At 37.2% G+C, this 17,073-nt stretch overlaps 3 protein-coding genes and 1 pseudogene across 3 annotated transcripts; 3 read left to right on the top strand and 1 right to left on the bottom strand.

The window, feature by feature from the left end:
- Positions 1-128: 128 nt before the first annotated feature.
- On the bottom strand, positions 129-6,339 carry LOC103342198 (pre-rRNA-processing TSR1-like protein). Its single transcript, XM_008245802.3, has 22 exons — positions 6,199-6,339; positions 5,987-6,101; positions 5,804-5,880; positions 5,645-5,722; positions 5,389-5,520; positions 5,235-5,285; positions 5,021-5,161; positions 4,787-4,909; positions 4,563-4,640; positions 4,242-4,334; positions 4,048-4,170; positions 3,799-3,882; positions 3,431-3,529; positions 3,018-3,218; positions 2,270-2,345; positions 1,919-2,022; positions 1,573-1,832; positions 1,400-1,486; positions 1,091-1,324; positions 910-988; positions 740-803; positions 129-600 (listed from the first exon to the last, which is right to left on the bottom strand). The coding sequence occupies exons 2-22, from the start codon at positions 6,069-6,071 to the stop codon at positions 482-484; spliced, it is 2,388 nt and encodes a 795-aa protein (XP_008244024.2). The 5' UTR covers positions 6,072-6,101; positions 6,199-6,339; the 3' UTR covers positions 129-481.
- On the top strand, positions 6,340-10,385 carry LOC103342199 (uncharacterized). Its single transcript, XM_008245804.3, has 7 exons — positions 6,340-6,534; positions 6,655-6,817; positions 6,936-7,029; positions 7,241-7,440; positions 7,624-7,734; positions 8,556-8,617; positions 10,018-10,385. The coding sequence occupies exons 1-6, from the start codon at positions 6,475-6,477 to the stop codon at positions 8,579-8,581; spliced, it is 654 nt and encodes a 217-aa protein (XP_008244026.2). The 5' UTR covers positions 6,340-6,474; the 3' UTR covers positions 8,582-8,617; positions 10,018-10,385.
- On the top strand, positions 10,072-10,385 carry LOC148915440 (small polypeptide DEVIL 4 pseudogene; annotated as a pseudogene).
- Positions 10,386-11,348: 963 nt separating this feature from the next.
- HDA15 (histone deacetylase 15) lies at positions 11,349-17,065 on the top strand. Its single transcript, XM_008245805.3, has 18 exons — positions 11,349-11,485; positions 12,024-12,283; positions 12,384-12,554; positions 12,680-12,794; positions 12,925-12,995; positions 13,349-13,424; positions 13,578-13,642; positions 13,940-13,995; positions 14,575-14,698; positions 14,807-14,932; positions 15,037-15,087; positions 15,471-15,539; positions 15,657-15,765; positions 16,022-16,101; positions 16,231-16,313; positions 16,401-16,446; positions 16,532-16,703; positions 16,804-17,065. Exons 2-18 carry the CDS (start codon positions 12,026-12,028, stop codon positions 16,920-16,922), a joined length of 1,791 nt encoding a protein of 596 aa, XP_008244027.2. The 5' UTR covers positions 11,349-11,485; positions 12,024-12,025; the 3' UTR covers positions 16,923-17,065.
- The last annotated feature ends 8 nt before the right edge of the window (positions 17,066-17,073 follow it).

Genomic DNA, 17,073 nt, shown 5'->3' with positions numbered 1-17,073 from the left:
CCAATTTGCTTTCAAGAATATTGCATGTGAAATTTTGTGTTTGTATTGCAACATCTTATGCATCAGAATGTAGTCTTGGTTATAAATTGTTGGGATAGAAATGAAAGTGTGATATAATGGAGAATCAATTCACGCAACAGGAGCAAACGGTCAGCCCCCTCACTACACTATTAAGAAATTTTGTGTTCTAAAAAAGTAACCCAAAAAAGAAGAAAATAATATAGAGAAGAATAACAGGTATTTTACAATCAAGCCTTCGGCACTCAAAGTTCGGGTGTCCTAGCAGAGCAAAAATGAAAATTGGAACCAACAATCTGAACCAGAGCTTCATTCCCATACAAGACACATGACTTTCTTGTGTGTTCGAAAGCAAATCACTGCAAGAAAAAGTCAGGCGTCCAAGACACTATCTTCTCAAGCGTCAAGAATTGGGAAGCACTGTTAAGGGCAAGTGTCGCATGGCAGGCGGGACACTATTTGATCAAGCATCAAGAATGGGGAACCGGTGGTCCGGCCACTTGGGATACGAACGCTTGTACAAGCTCATGCATACTGTGTCATGCTGCTGGAGGACCCCATTGAAGATGCATTTCAATGCCCCTGAGACAATTATATATGGAACAAAAGAAACCCTTTATAACTACTTAATATAATATAAAGCACAACCGGGATATGGAAATGAAAGGTCTGAAATGGCATCTTCCGATTAATAGTTTTCCACTATTTGGGATAATCTTACCGTGTGTTCCAAGAGGCTCCTTGATGCGACCCCGACGACCACATTTGGTCCACACTTCCACAGGCTGCCATCACCACGCACGTTAAGAAACATATTCACAATAATGATTGTAATATTTTACTTCGATAAGATACAGCACAAACTAAAAAGATATGGTATGAGATTCACACCTTGAACCATTTCACGTCCTCTGGATTATGGAACATATACCTTACAGAAGCTTTTAGTTTTGATACTCGTTGAGGGTAACTGCATCAAATATGCTTTCAAGTTCAATCAATCCGAACATTCAAAGGAAAAAATCTGTGCCATAAAGGTCACCACCACCAAAAATTTAATAATAAACTGTACCCAGTTAAAGTAATCTTCTTTAGTATAATTCTGTCAGGGTCGATGCTTTTCAGTGAACCAACAGCAGCAACTGCAGGTGCAGTGCCCGCTCCCTCAGAACTCCTCAAAGCTATCAAAGGAAGAGGAGGAAAGGAGATCGGAGCATAAATTGAAGCCATGGAAAAACGTCCTGCATGAAGAAACCTCTCCATTTTGTGCTTATCTGAATTCATGTTGTCAGTAGAATATATTGGCCTGCAAAGTGCAGAGCAAAAGCGTCAATCACTAAAACTCAATCACAAGAACAGTTGATGGCATTAGAGAAACTACCTAGCGATAAATTGGCGAAACCCAACATGAAATATTAATTCCTCTTTGGCTTTGATAGGAGCACTGTACGAGTCATGCTTCTTTACGCTGCAAACATAGATCACCCAGGGTCATGAAAATACCTTCCTTTACGAAGACCACAAAACTGCAAATTTTTCCCAACTACAAGATACCTGAAATGTAGTACAGACATCTTGGACTCATGCTGCAAAAGACCGCATGCTGTAACAGGCATTGTTTTTGCCTGATTACATAATTTAGAAGCAACACTAGTTGGCACGTCTTTGATATACAGCCTTGCATATGAGCTAGCAGTGGCGCAGTCATCCCTGTTTTGTTGCTCCATATCTAAAGCTTTAGCAAGGACGTTTTTCTGTGTTCTATTGAAATTATCGAATGCAAAGATTCTGGCATACTCTAGAGGCAAAGACTCCTGAAGTTCATCAGACACGAAAGTCAGTTGGACAGTTGATGTTCAGAAAAGAGTGAACTACTATTACAGAATTACAGGAATATTACTTTGGGATCCCATGTAGAGGTCCTAAAGGACTTGAGGCCTCTATACTTTGCAAAACGTTTTCTTGCTGGAATGTCTAATGGTGTATCCACTTCATCTGGAAATTCTGAAAAACATAACAAACAACCATTAAAAGCGAACTAAATAACGCAGCAGTAATATAGTTGACTTCAAGGTGCTACAAATATAGTTTTAACAATATAAATCATATAGCAAGGAATATAACAAAAACTTCAAGTTATTTGAAGCAGTATTTAGCTTCTATGTGTAGGAAAGCTTTGGCTTAATGAAAGAGTTTAAATACAATTGTCTTTAAAAATCAACAGTATATAGCTTTTTAAAAAGATAAGTACCCTCATCATCAGCATGTGCTTGCTTTATTTTTTGAATTTCATTCGCCAACTGTTCCTTGGTCAAGTTTTCACCTTCCTGTAAAACAGAAACAAAATGAGTAAGTCCTACAAAGTACAGAATTGGAACAAAAGAAAAATAAATTTCTTCTTGCTGACAGCACATTAATATTACCATTATGACCTATTCTTAAGTATAACGTTAATTGAATCCTTAGAGACAAATACACAATGTATTCTGTTATTTCTTTCTATTTTTGGAAGATTTCCTTGAATTTTAAAGCTAATTATGAGCATTGAGGGTTGGAAGATCCAGGTATAACCTAGTTGGCATTCTTGAGAATCAAAGGACCTTTGTTGCATTACATATTAATGAAAATGCTGCAAATAGGTTGACAAAGCACCAATGACTGACCAAATCATCAGTGAACCCCTGCTATTCAGCATTCTAGTTCAAGCCAGTAAGGTGAGTGGTTCACACATGTTTGGTAAAACGTATTGTCTAAAGTGGTATGTATTGAGCTTAACCTGGAGAAACACTAGGGATTCTCACCATCTAGAATGTGGTTGGTATTCTTAAGTCTTACTTTTTTTCACATTCGCAAATGACAGTAGCATAATAATGGGGGTTCCATTTGTTATTTGTTGTGTCTTCATGTTAGATAAAAATCAGAGAAACCGACTAATGCTGGTAAGTTGGTAACGCACTAAAATCACCTTGATGCATAAATAATATACATGCTAAACTCACCATCATTACTGAATCAACATCAGTTTCTCCATCAGAGTCCCCAAAGCTTGAAGAAGCTTGGTCATCACTGAGATCCGAATAATTGGTGCCCTCTTGACCAGGATAACCAATGTCCCCCTCATCCAATACCATACCATCAGCTTCCTCATCCTCATCAGTAGTTGATCCCTCTTCATCTGTACCATCCACAATCCAAGCAGCCTGCAAGAACAGAAATCATGCCTCTGATATATCACTAAAAAATCTGTCCATTACCTCTTAAACATGAACAAACAAAAATGTCAAAGAACAAAAGAAATATAGAAACATTCAGAATTATGAAACTGTTTCACTTTAAGTTGTGTGTTTTTTTTCCTGGGCTCCGGCCCCCACTGCACCAAAAAAAAGAAAAGAAACTGACAGGAACTGCAGACCTGGTATTCTGAAGTGCCTCGAGGAAGTGTCCTCTTTTTCTTCTTTTTTTGTTTCTGACTTTTTTCAGCCTCAACCATTTCTGCCTCTGTTGGCCATGTCTGACAAAAAGGATCCATTTTATAAATGGCAGTTCAGTAATTCAACAAAACTCACAGTAAAATTAAGAAAATCCAAATGTAAAACATATTAACCGGTTGAGATAGGAGGAGTATTCCAATTGACATTCTTCTTTTGTAATTCAGGTATCATCCACTCAAATACCACCCATCTTTGTTTTATTCATTTTTGGATAAGCAATATACAACCCATATTCTTAATGAAATTGAGTAAGATAATAATTAATAGAATGAAGATGTAATGTTGTTACCTGTTCACCTGCCAGGGGATCAGGAACATTCTCAACTAGTAAAGGCTCCTGCCTCATAGGATCAGGAACCAAAGAACGGAGGACCTTGAAATAGGTAAAATTTCAAATGAGAAACATACGTCATATGATAAACTTATCATCATAAACATGCTTCACAAATGAATAAAAAGCATCCAAATCTTATCACTACAAGGAAATAACTTATTCTATAGACATCTTCTGCTTATATTTAAATGAAACAGCCAATACCTCTACATCACACACTTCATCTGAATCCATGAAATCCTGCTCTTTTCTTGCATTCAAAGGAAATGGATCCTTGAGAATTTCCATTTTGGACAACTGGAAATCTCCCACACCAGAAACATGAACCTGATATAAAAGAAAATAAGACAACTGCCAAATCATGCGACCAAGGGAAAGTCTTTGGCTGAACTAATTACCAGTTGATTCACAGAAAGACTGCGAGCACGCAGATATCCAGTAAGGAGAAGGGTACAATTTCCCGAATTGAAATCATCTGCTACCATATCAACCTATAAACACAAAATGAGTGATTACAAAATCTTTCTTATTTATCAAATTCAAATTTTCTTCTTTACAAGAATAGTAGTTGTTCTACAAGGCACACATGCCTTGCCATAAAAGAAAAACTTCTTGACGTAGAACCATTCTGCATCACTTCTACTATATATTTCCCTATTTTTTCCACCTTTACCTAACATAGAATGAAACAAAAAGTTAAATAAATAGAAAATGAGCACCTTCTGAGAAATCAGGTAAGGCCGTTGACTTCGCCAGTGAGGAACTGAGAGCCTTTGCTCCTTAAAGAGCCACATGAACTGCAAATATAGTAAGATGATGCGAAAGCTATGAGAAGCATCAAATTATGTAAATATGAAACAAAACAAAATGCCAAGTGTATTATAACCCCCTTTGGACTTTTAACATTGAAGGTTAAGTTAAAGAATCTGTAGTCGACACATACCTTGTGCAACTCATCCTTTGTGTCAGCTGGATAAAATTTACAATCCTCGGGAAATTCAGAAGCAAGACTAGAAGTACATGTTTTCTTTGAATCATGTCTTCTTTTCATGTCAGTAGGTAGATCCTACATGCACCAAAAAAGGAGAATAAATCCTATATCAAATTGGGCAAAATCTAATTATCCTAGTTCGATAATATTTCCATGAACATAAAAACCACATCAACAATAACATACACGAATTAGCACAGCAGTGCTCGGTAAACCAAGGGACCTAAAGACAGAAAGACAGTGACTTCCAAATGAGTCAATGTAGTCAGATGTGCTTCCTTCACATGAAGAGCTCGCTGAAGCCACAAAAGCAATGAGATCAGCAACCTACAGAAAAGAGTTTCTGCGTCAGAAAACCCAAGAAAATTAGGATGAATACACAAGCTGCAGAATTTCTTACCTTGGCCATTTCCAAGCATGATAGCAGATCCCCATGTGGTGCTTTCAATACCTAAAGAATTACTAGAGTTAGATACTTAGAAATCTTCACATCAGTCATCAATGTTAACAACTTTGTGAACCATAATTAAAATACAGCAGCAGAGGGGGGGTACCGTTGTTCTCAGTTTGTATTCAACAGAAGAAACTGTTGGCAAGGTGGCATCATAACCTTGTGGAGATAACAAAGAAAGAAGTTCCTCGGCAAGTGAATTTAGGTTTACATCAGCAGAAAGCCCGAACAAAACCTAACATTAGTGGACGTTAGAATGATAATAGAGCTGATAAAAAGGTTCTTGTATTTTAATATAAGCGCATTAATCCCTCAAAGCCTTTTTCTCTATCAGTTCCAACTGAAAATAAAATACTCACAATCACACGGGGAGCACTTGCTGATCCACTTGAAGCCCTCTTCTCTTTCAAAAGAGCTGCCCGCTTCTGTTCTCGTAACTACAGAATAGTGACGTTGAGAGTTAGGTACCCAAAATGAATATTGGCACGAGAAAGAGGGAGATTTTTAAAATCAATTACCATCTTGTTACGTTGAACTCGAGCTGCCCGAGCTCCCTTGGCAACATTGTGCTCTGATTTGCCAATCCTACTCTTATCTGAAGCACCAAAAACACTCAATTTATACACACCAATTGCATTGCATAGCCGTTACGTCTAATTTTCCAGCAAACAAAAGAAGGTGGAGGGAGTAGCATACAGAACCTGAAGTTTTGTGGAGATTACGCGAAGATTTGGAGGCAAAGCGCGTCTTGTGGGGCTTGTTTACTTGAGCTCGCGAGCCTCCCATGGCGGCTCTTGCAGAGAAACACTATACAGTCTGCGAAGGCAACATAGAGAAATTAGCAGCAAAGCTGAGTAGCAAGAGAGAGAGAGAGAGAGAGAGAGAGAGGAATCCATGGGTTGCAAAAGCTTACCTATTTCCCTGCCGCAGCCGATCACTCACCGCCGTTCCGCCAAAAGAGAAAGAATTGTAGAAGAAGCAGAGAGGAAGAGAAGGAGAGAGGGGCGGTATAAGTGTTATGAACTTTTGGACCCCAGTTCTCTCAATAGGGTTGGGCAGGGTTTACTCAAAACGCCACGTTTTAACTTAAAAGAGTAAAAGGACTGTATATATAAAAACGCGGGAGACTTGGAAAGAGGACCGTTAAGCAAACACACACTCACTCGCAGAGTCGCAGAGAGATACGAAAATGGAGGATTCGGGGGAGATCCTCTGTCACATCTCAACCTTGAAGGACATGCTTGACCAGGTAAACTGCACCTCCTCCTCCTCCTTCATCTCCTATCTCAGTTGAAACTTCCATCTCCGTCAAAGTTTCAATTTTCAACCAAATTATCTCCGATCGCTCATAAACTGCTTGTGAAATTAGGTGAACGAAGAAATCGAGGCGAATATTCAGATCACGCGAGAGATCGAATCGGAGATCGTCAAATGCTCTGAAATCGAAAACGCTCTGGCCGCCAAAGAATCGAACCTCACCAAGACGCTCTACGTCTCGCACTTTGAGCTCACGGGATTGCTCACCGTCACCAGTATATTCTCTAATTTCGTCTAATCCTTCCCATTTTTGCTTATTATACACATTAATTGGAGCATTAATAGTTTATCAGTCACTTAATTCGACTTTTTTATTAATGTATTTATTAACAGAAGATTTAAGGAATTCGGTAGAGATTATGGAGAAGGAATTGTGTCGTCTGAGAATGAAGCGCGATGAGACTCTTAATAGAATCCACGACCAGCGGTATTTTCCTTTTTTAATAGATTATGAACGTTTTTAGTCTCAATTCTGATATGAATGTTTATGGATTTCACAAAAATTGTAACATTTTCTTTTCTTTGTACATGAAAATTCTTGCCAAAGTAAGAATTAGAACTTAAGAACGTAACTGACATCTGCATTAGGTACAGATAGGTAACTGAATGAGCTCTTTTTTTAATTTTTTTTATAACAGGGAAAGGTTTATTGCAATGTGCTTAGAATTCCAGAAGGACATTGACAAGGAGAATGATAATGAACTATGCATTCTTCTGTCAGAAAAAGAGTTCCTTGAAAATGAAATTCATATCTTGGAAGAGAAGAACAATGCTTTAAAGAATTCAATGCTGGCATTTGTTGAAGGAATTCTTGAAGATCTTATTAGTAGCAACTCTGGTACAAACTTCTTCCTTATTTTTGCACGTTTAATTTAATATTTAATGGTTTAAGAGTGTTAAATCACCCTAGTGTATGAAGTGTGAGCAAGTCTCTAGTCAATATGTTGTATCAAATGCATATATTACTCTTGTAGTTTTCTTTGTTGAAGTGACTTATTTACTACAAATTGTTGGCATGCAGCTTTACAAGTTGAGATACAGAGTGGGAGTCAGGAGAACGATAAACTGCTGAAGGATATTCATAATATGAAATCTTCATTGCTTTCAACTATTGCAATTGAGGACATCAGGGGTAAGTTTTTATTGTGATATAAATGATTGAGATAATTGACGATATCTTTTTAGATTTTGAAATGGATTTATTCATTTTTGAGTAAAAAGGGTCAGACCTATGTGATTGTTTTTCTACATGGGCCGTGTCAATGGAAGACATGTAAAAGTGATATGTACACAGCAGTGGTAGTAGCAACAACAATAGGGTTTTTGTTGTATTTATGCACTGTAAAGTGGTAGCAGTCCAGCTGATGAAGTGGGAGTGACGGCACCATAGCTTGTGTGTTCCATGCACTTGAATACTTATTTCTCTTGAAAGGTCTTTTAAAAAAATTCAACAGAAGTGGAAAATTAGTTAAGGAGATGTATTGATTTCTAGAGAACACTTTAATGAATGGCACGCATGTACCCATAGCAAATTGGAAAAAGAATGATGCAATACAATAAAGGCATGCAGAGCTAGTAAAGCTCATATATATTAGCATGGATACAGTTTTCTTGAAACCTTTTGTTGTGTGACCTTGGAAGTTGAAGTTTGCAAAATAACCAGTGGTGTTTTTCTTGTTTCTTTTCTTCGAATTGGAAACCGGCATGTTATATCTTGTCTGATTAGTAAGGATGAAGATTAAGATCACATGTGATGTTATGATCTCTGTTCTGTATATGTACAATATAAAAAATGGATAAGCATATGCACTATTGCTAAACGTTATACATGATACCAAACATTATCTTCAATCATTTTAGTGGCTGTGAACTTGGCATTTATAGTTTTGTAACCCCACACATCAATGTATTTATATCTGCTGCACAGTTTCTGAACAATATGTGTCATACCAGGTGCACAGTCGTGGACTGTACTGTAAGTTGAAGGTGTCCCTCTGTTTCTACCCAAAGAAAAGGTGTTACTCTGTCCTCCAATTAATTGCTAGGCCTAACTTGTACTGCTGAAATCTTTCCTTCATAAATAGTTTCTAGCATCAGGCTTTTGCAGTCAGGCATGCTGCATGCAGCATTTGTTGTTTGAATACATTTGGCTTTGATTCTTGTCAAGTGGAAGAAAGATGGTCAAAAATTTTGACTTGCTGCAATTTATTTTGGGTTTGTACGTCAAAATTTTCTCTTCTTGGGGAGGTCGGTCAGGAACAGATTTTCAATCACATTTGTTGTCATCTGTCTTCCAATTCATATATACTTAAAAGTTAGGGCTCCCTTTCTCATTTGGGTCGGTTCTGACCTCTGGGTAGGGTCCAGCTCCGGCCCTTCCGTACTTATCCAGGTAAAAATTGTCCTTGTTCTGTCACTTTTAACTTTAGGTAGGGGTCCAGCTTCAGGAATTGCTGAAACCTTGTGTGCTTATGCGCCATTTACCAGTCAAAACTCCAAATGGGATTCTCTCTTTTCTGTTCCCTTATCTATTAGTTCTTCCCGTTTCTGATTGTTAAGCTAGCAGAGACAAGGCATAGTGACTACAATAATGTTCTGCTTCTTTCACTGTGTGTCCATTTGATTTGATGTATAGTTAGATGACATATTCGTGCACACAGCTTGATTAGATTTGGCTAGGAAGAAACCGCAATGTCAAAGTTTCAAACTCAAATTGATGACTTTGAAAAGGCTAGGTACCCTTTGTTGTATAACCCACAAAGATGGAAAGTACTGGGAAGCTCCCATGTTTAAAAGGAGACGAAATTAGAGTCGTGGAGGTGATAGATAGTTCAACCTAATAAATAGAATGTGGCTCAAAGCCTTTGAATAAAATTAGTTTGTCTTCCATGTCACGGACAGTGATCATGTCTCGCTGGTGAATTTCACGTGCACCATGGCCCCCGGCCGTACCATACAGCTAGCTACCTCTTTTGTATTTGGATAGTAATTGTTGATTCAAGTGTTCTCTATTGTCAATTATCATGACCAAACCACAGCACGCCTTATAAAAATTTCACCGGTCCTCTGATGATTAGAAAGCCGAAAAGAACAAAGAAGCTGAATCCTTTTGTCAATTGGCCATGTAGGGTTTGGTTCATTCATCCGAAGTTTTAGTTTTCGGTGTCAAATTAAGTGCTCAAGTTGTCAATTAAGAACTCATAACTGACGTTATGGTACTTATTTAAAACAAAGTTGGTCCTGTTATCACCATGTAGCTTCGTCTTGATGACGCTTCATGTTTGGTTTCTTTTGGGACCACACATTATCTTCTCCCTATAAGAAACACACTCTTCCTTATCTTTTTCTCATGAAATTTAGTCATCTCTACAAGGTGAACCTAACACTTATATATATCTAACAATGATTCATACAGAAGAGTGAAGAAAGAGCCATGGGATTCCACTAGCTAGTGTTGTGGGAAATAGAGATGAAGATGAAGAGTAGTGATGATACTGTTGAAGCCTCCAAGAGAAGGTTTTCATGCAAAGGGTCGTGCGGGTTTCTCAAAGAAGGAAGAGGAAGGCTCTACATATTCAGAAGATGTATTGTTATGCTTATTTGCTGGCATGATTAGTATGCAAAGCATGGTGTTTGGAGCTACGATCACCTCCAAACTCTTTCCTTTTTCATTCCTTTTTCATTTTTCAATGTTAATATGGACTATGTATAGTAATGAAATGTCTGTATTGACTTTCATTTTGTCTCTCCTAAATAGACAATTTTGGTGAGGTCTTTGTCTTTCTTCTTCTTTCTTTTTTTCTTTCTTTTATCTTGGCCCTGAGCCATGGTCGGTGTGGGACGAGTAATGTGGGACTATTGTTGAGTAATATGGTTTCCTGAAACACATGATGAACATGAGCTTGCTTTGCATGTATTGTCTGGATATTCATTACATATATATATATATATATATATATATATATCAGCACCATGCGCTCGTGTATGTGACCTTGTCTTGGTCCAAAAAGGAGCCAAAAAAGATGATGACAGTAGAGAATCCAATCAATGAGGTTCACATTTTGATCCCCGTGTGGGCCTGTTCACATTTTGGCCAAAACCACAGCTTTGTCTACAAATTGCCAGTTACTAATGAAATTATTCTTGTTTATTAAAATTTAAATAAATAAAAAAGATTTTTTTTACTGCTACATTTGATTTCACGCTTTATATACTATTGTTCTTTCTGCAGAAGAATGATAGAAGGCTATCAGATGTGTAATATATTAAGTGTAATATCTTGCACACCCATTTACATACAAATGCATAACCCTTTGGTTTTTAGGGTTACAATTTCTGTATCTGAGAGAGTTGGAATCGACTAAAAATAAATAAATTGGACTAAATTGAAACTCAAATATAAGTTCATGGACAATAAAACCCCAATAATTTATTATATGCAGTTTTCCTTCAGATCATTTACAACCTTCCATCCTGTCCCTTGGTTGCTCCTCTTATATTTTCCCTCTGCTTTTCTTGTTTGCACAGGGGATTGTTGTATTTTCCTCTTCTCTTGTTTTTTGTTTTTCGTTTTTTGTTTCACCTTACTTGAGAATATGAGAGAGAGCGAGATGAAAGTAACATGGTAATTAATTGTAACTCATAGTTATCCTTATAGGTGCGTACATGTAAAGTATTAAAAAGATATGGGGCAGAATGAAAATTACAAAAGAGCGCTAGATAAATAATAATAAAAAAAAAAGCTTTTTGGGTATCATTGCAAAAAAATAAAACAGTCAATATGATAGTTCATAGGTCGCAGCCTTCTGGGCTTCTGCTTTCCCTTTGAAATTTGCAGTGGTTTTGCATCTACAGCAGATTCCGGCACGTGTGTCCTATCCCAGGTAAGATTATCAATCCCTCTCCGTCACCTTCTTCCTTCTTCCTTCTTCCATGAGTAATTTCAAAAACCTGTATATATGTCATGTATATATGCGTTCCGTACAATCTAGGGTTTGCTCATTCTGTCTCTAGTTCCGGCTTACACACACCCACACACAAAAATTACTGTATGGTATAGAAAGTTCAAAACATAGACTATCTGGGCTACTAACTGCACCTTAAGCTCATTAGTTCACTAAAACAAACTTAGAGAAATTTTTGAAAAATGAACATTCGAACAGTAAAATTATGTAAGATATTAAAATTAATTAAGTTAAATGACAAAAAAGAAGAAGATATTTTTCTCTTTTTCTCTCAGTTTATATATATATATATATATATATATATTTATTTATTAAGGCTTCACACTACTAACGAAGCTAGTGAAGCTGGTAATTTGTTTTCAGGCTTCATTAGTTTCTTCTCTTTAGACTTTTTTTTTTGGGTAACATGTTGACCATATATTTCAAAACAACTTTTTGACGGTTGAAATTTTTGAAGGAATGATTCTTGCTGAAAACCCCCATGTAAGCTCTGAACACAGCTTAGCATCAGAAACACTTCAAATGAGTCGTTTAACAAATGGGGAGGCCGAGATAGGTCTTCACAAACCGAACAATCAAGTTCAATGTCAAGGCTCTAATGGGCGATATGGAAACTTGGGGTTTGATGGAACGAATGGTAGACCTTGCCGTGATGAAAATTTTGGGAAAGAAGATATAGGAGTATCCAGCAGAGACGCATCAACTGATGTTTTAAGTGTAAGTGGCGGATTTACTCACATTCAAAAATACTGTTTTTTTCATGCTTTATCTACCCTAAAATCATTGCCTTTACATATGGAACTTTATTGTTCTGCAGAAAAAGGCAACACAGCAAAAAGAAATGACATTAGAAGATATGTACAACCAAGACCTCAATGACGACGATGATGATAGTGATTGGGAGCCCTTCCCACAACATGTAGAAATTGTGAAGTGGTTCTGCACTAACTGTACAATGGTCAACCTTGATGATGTTGCCCATTGTGATGTATGTTCCCCCTCTCCCTCCTCAAGATTCTGACATACAATTCTTCCTTTCATATCATCTGTGTTTGTATTTTGTAAGGGGACCTGGTTGTGGAAGGATAATTTGGTGCTATTATTTCCATGCAGATATGCGGGGAACATAGAGAATCTGGTATCTTGAGGCATGGGTTTTTTGCATCATCCTTGTTACAAGATTCAGGCCTTACTGAGATTGGGGCCGACACTAGGGAAAGACACAGAGGTGGGTACATGATTCAGACCTTACTGAGATTGAGTCTGACACTAGGGAAAGAAACTAATATTGAGTTTTGGTAGACTGCCAAACTTGTATCACAGTGGAGTTAATAGTTTTTTTTTCCTGGTAAGTGCAGGCTCTCAAGATTCAGCATCAAATAGTTCCACTGCTGTAGGTTTTGACGAGAGAATGTTGCTACATTCAGAAGTACGGTCTTGTTGTAATACATGTCTTCCTCATACTCTATTAGTTTTCTCATTTATTGTTTTTTTATTTGTAATTCAGTGTTTTGTATTTAGATGCAAATGTTCATTTTCCATGACACATCACTTAAGCCAAGATCCACAAAGCAGTTTTACTAGAAGTTTCATGTCAATCCTATCTGCATACCCAAGCTGCAGTAGTTTTAATATGCTATATGTTATTTTTTAGTAGCTATTGTTGCATATTATATTCACTATATTTTGTGACATTAATGTTGTAAGTTGGAAACTGCTCATTTCTGTTTGTGTAATACTTCTGTTCTTTTTTCTTTTCTGGTGGTTGTAATGCTAGAGCAGGTTCAAATGAAGTCACATCCACACCCAGAAAGACCAGATCGTATTCGAGTGATTGCTGCTAGCCTTGCTACAGCTGGTATTAACCTTCGTTGAAGTTCTTTGTGCATGCCAATTGGTACTATTAAAGGATTGTAACTGTGGCTTGCTGTGTGGTAATTTGTCTAGTAGTGGTTCTTGGTGTTATTTTATTTTAGATTGATAATCAAATGGAAAATTTCAACCTATGCAGGTATATTTCCAGGAAGATGCTATCCAATTTCTGCTAGAGAGATTACTCGTGAAGAACTTCAGATGGTAAGTAGTCACCCATCATATTGGACTTGGAGGGCAAGGGCACACATCTGACCTAGTATTTTATGAATGCACACAGCTAAGGAAATTGGATGTCTGTTGGTTGAGTCCTGATTTTGGAAGATTTTGGGGTTTGTAGTTCACTTCATGACAAACCTTTCTCTGTGCTGTCATGACAATGAAGAATAGACTTCGTGTTGCTAGTTTGTCCTTTAAAGGGAAACAAATTACAGTTATAATTTATAATGTCTTCCTTGGCCTATGATTTGTAATTCTTGGCTTTACATTTTGAAATTAAAGGTTCATTCTTTGGAGCATATTGAAGCAGTTGACCATACAAGCCATATGTTTTCTAGGTATGTTCTTTTGCAGCATTGCTCTCTCTCTCTCTCATGCTAATAGTAGGCAGCAAAGTTGTCAGGATTTAAGTGGCAATCCTCGGACGAATTTTACATATTTGTATATTATAATATGATTACATGAGTTGCTTTCCCAATTAGAGACAAAATTTGCAACACTCAAAATCAAAGCATCAGTGACAAGTTGTTCCAGAAACAGGGAAAAAAAAAAACTTGCAAGAACGTTTTGACTTAAGCCCATATCTGCTCTCCTGCTGCCTGAGTTTATGGAATTGATATTAATGTAAGAAAAGAAACACATGGGAGAAATATAGCTAATAAAATAGACTAAATAGTATTTATCGAAGCATATGCCTCATAAAAGAAGCAGCATGAATATGATATGAGCAAACATTGAAGTGAGGGTATCCCAAAATTGGATATATTTTGTTCCGACCTATGCACAAAACACTTCTAATGTATTTATCCACCCTACCCTGTTCTTGAGTTAACAACATCAGATTCATTTATTTTGGTATGTAATGGTATGGTTAGTGGATGTTGTCTTTTTATTGATAAATTATGTATGATTGGCAGTTATTTCACTCCTGACACATATGCCAATGAACATTCAGCACATGCTGCTAGGCTTGCGGCAGGTTTGTGTGCTGATCTTACTAAAGAAATTGTTTCTGGACGTGCCAAAAATGGTTTTGCCCTGGTATGAAAAATAAATACTCTTATTTAGTGTGTTTCAGAGTTATGGATGTAAGAACTCTTTGAAAATCTCATTCTTCTTGATGTTAAGCACCATTACTGAATGACTCAGGTCCGTCCTCCTGGTCATCATGCTGGTGTGAGACAGGCTATGGGGTTTTGCCTCCACAATAATGCAGCAGTTGCTGCATTAGCAGCTCAAGCTTCTGGGGCTAAGAAAGTGCTAATTGTTGATTGGGTAAGGTCAATACTCTTATGTAATCATCTGATTACAATGTTTCTTTAGCTGCTCATATCTGGATAAATATTCAAACCTGAAAAAGTATCCAATAAAAATTGCAGGATGTTCATCATGGGAATGGCACACAAGAAATATTTGACCAGAACAAATCGGTGAGCAACATAGTAGTTAAAACTTTGTCTTCCTATGTGCATTAACTTTTTAACGCCCTACTCATTTCCAGTTATATGGTTGTCTGGAGGAGGTAGTCAAGGGTTGGCTAGGGCAGTTATGTGCATTATAACTCTGAGGAGCTTTGATATTGGGCAATTTGAAGAGAGATAAATATCATGAATATTATGAAAATTGTTCTAGTCATTGCAGCAATTTCATAAAGCAAGTTGAGTAGAAGCTTTTATGATGAACTGAACTAACCCTCCCCCACCTTTGTACAAAGTGTGTATTAAAAAAAATTATGTTATTGTAATGTGTCCATTCTGTTTGTACTGTTCATTTATTTAGTTTTTAGGGCTGATAAGTTGAACTTGTTCTGTAGGTCTTGTACATGTCCTTACATAGACATGAAGGGGGGAAGTTCTATCCTGGTACTGGAGCTGCTGATGAGGTACTAAATTGATTACAATTGGTTTTTGTTTTCATTTTCAGCTACACTTGCAGTTTCATATATTATTCTCTTATGTTTTGGACAACAACTAATGGACTTAAGTGATGACTGCTTCAGGTTGGTACCATGGGGGCTGAAGGATACTGTGTGAATGTTCCATGGAGTCGTGGTGGAGTTGGAGACAATGATTATATTTTTGCATTTCAGCATGTTGTGCTTCCTATAGGTTGTTATTTCCTAACAAGGGACTTTTATCATAATGATAACTATAATCTTTACTATTTAATCATCCTGTTTTCATTTTGGGACAAATAAATTATGTGGGTTTAGCTTTTTCTCTCGATTATAAACACATCCCACAACACTCACATGCACATGAATACATAATGTTTCCTATCATGTTTGATATCTACATTGCCATGTTTTGGATTTGATTCTCTGATATCCATTTAATGCATTCTGAACTGAATGTTTTTTCGCAGCTTCTGAATTTGCTCCAGATTTCACCATTATATCAGCAGGATTTGATGCAGCAAGAGGTGATCCACTAGGATGCTGTGATGTAAGGATTTCTTTTATTTGTTTGCAATATTTTTGTCCTCGTCTTTTCTGGTAGAAAAGAACATTGCTGGAGACTGGACTTATATATCTCTTTAGTGTGTCTTACATTTTAGTGATTTTGTTCCTGTAGGTTACTCCTGCAGGCTATGCAAAGATGACACACATGCTGACTGACTTGTCTGGAGGAAAGTTGCTTGTTATTCTCGAGGGCGGGTGTGGCTCATTCTTTTACTTTTGTTTTTCTCTGAGGTTATGTTTCCATCTGAAGCGAATTTAATTAAATAATATTACTTTTTGCAGTTACAATCTTCGTTCAATATCCTCTTCCGCTACTGCAGTAATTAAGGTAATCATTTAATAGAACATCACGCGAGGAAATACATTGTATTTGGATATTCGATGTGTTTCTGACTTGCCTTTCTATGAGATAGGTATTGCTGGGTGAAAGTTCAGGATGCGAATTGGACAACACTTTACCTTCCAGATCCGGCCTGCAAACTGTTCTGGAGGTCCTTCAAATTCAAAATAAATACTGGCCTGCTTTGGGATCCAGCCTAACAAAATTTCAGTCACAATGTAGCATGTACACTATTCAAAACAAAAGTGAGGATCTCCCTCTCCTTCCTTTGTATGGAGCTAGTTTGGCCGAGGGATCATATTTTTTCACATTCCTATGTTCAATCCTTTATATCTTTGCCTGCAGAAAAACAAATTAAAAAGAGACGGCGGGCTGTGGCACCAATATGGTGGAAAGGGGGAAGGAAAACTCTATTGTATCATCTTTTAAATGGGCATTTCCATCTGAAACGAAGGTGTCTGTGATTGTACACAGCTAGCTTCGGGATCGAGACGGTGTAGTTTTGGTCCATTTTTTTGCACAAGTAGCTTCGGGATGATGTCATTTTTCTTTATCCGTGATGTTTTAATAATATATTATGAGAATTTATAAATTTAATTTCAGAACAGCTCTCTC

Source organism: Prunus mume, linkage group LG7 (genome assembly GCF_029339155.1).
Source record: "Prunus mume cultivar Tortuosa linkage group LG7, ASM2933915v1, whole genome shotgun sequence".
In the NCBI taxonomy this organism is placed as follows: Eukaryota; Viridiplantae; Streptophyta; class Magnoliopsida; order Rosales; family Rosaceae; genus Prunus; species Prunus mume.
Note: the sequence above shows the minus strand (reverse complement) of the source record. Positions and strands in the feature narration are given on the sequence as shown.

Bases quoted from the DNA above. Each gene is read 5' to 3' on its own strand.
- LOC103342198 (XM_008245802.3), bottom strand. From the start codon at position 6,071: ATGGGAGGCTCGCGAGCTCAAGTAAACAAGCCCCACAAGACGCGCTTT. The intron at 4,910-5,020 runs GTATGTTATTGT...TGGTGCATGTAG, and splicing joins GCACTGCTGTGCTAATTCGT to GATCTACCTACTGACATGAA. The intron at 601-739 runs GTAAGATTATCC...TAATTGTCTCAG, and splicing joins GGAGCCTCTTGGAACACACG to GGGCATTGAAATGCATCTTC.
- LOC103342199 (XM_008245804.3), top strand. From the start codon at position 6,475: ATGGAGGATTCGGGGGAGATCCTCTGTCACATCTCAACCTTGAAGGAC. The intron at 7,030-7,240 runs GTATTTTCCTTT...TTTTTATAACAG, and splicing joins AATAGAATCCACGACCAGCG to GGAAAGGTTTATTGCAATGT. The intron at 7,441-7,623 runs GTACAAACTTCT...GTTGGCATGCAG, and splicing joins TCTTATTAGTAGCAACTCTG to CTTTACAAGTTGAGATACAG.
- HDA15 (XM_008245805.3), top strand. From the start codon at position 12,026: ATGATTCTTGCTGAAAACCCCCATGTAAGCTCTGAACACAGCTTAGCA. The intron at 12,996-13,348 runs GTACGGTCTTGT...ATGCTAGAGCAG, and splicing joins GAATGTTGCTACATTCAGAA to GTTCAAATGAAGTCACATCC. The intron at 16,102-16,230 runs GTAAGGATTTCT...TTGTTCCTGTAG, and splicing joins ATCCACTAGGATGCTGTGAT to GTTACTCCTGCAGGCTATGC.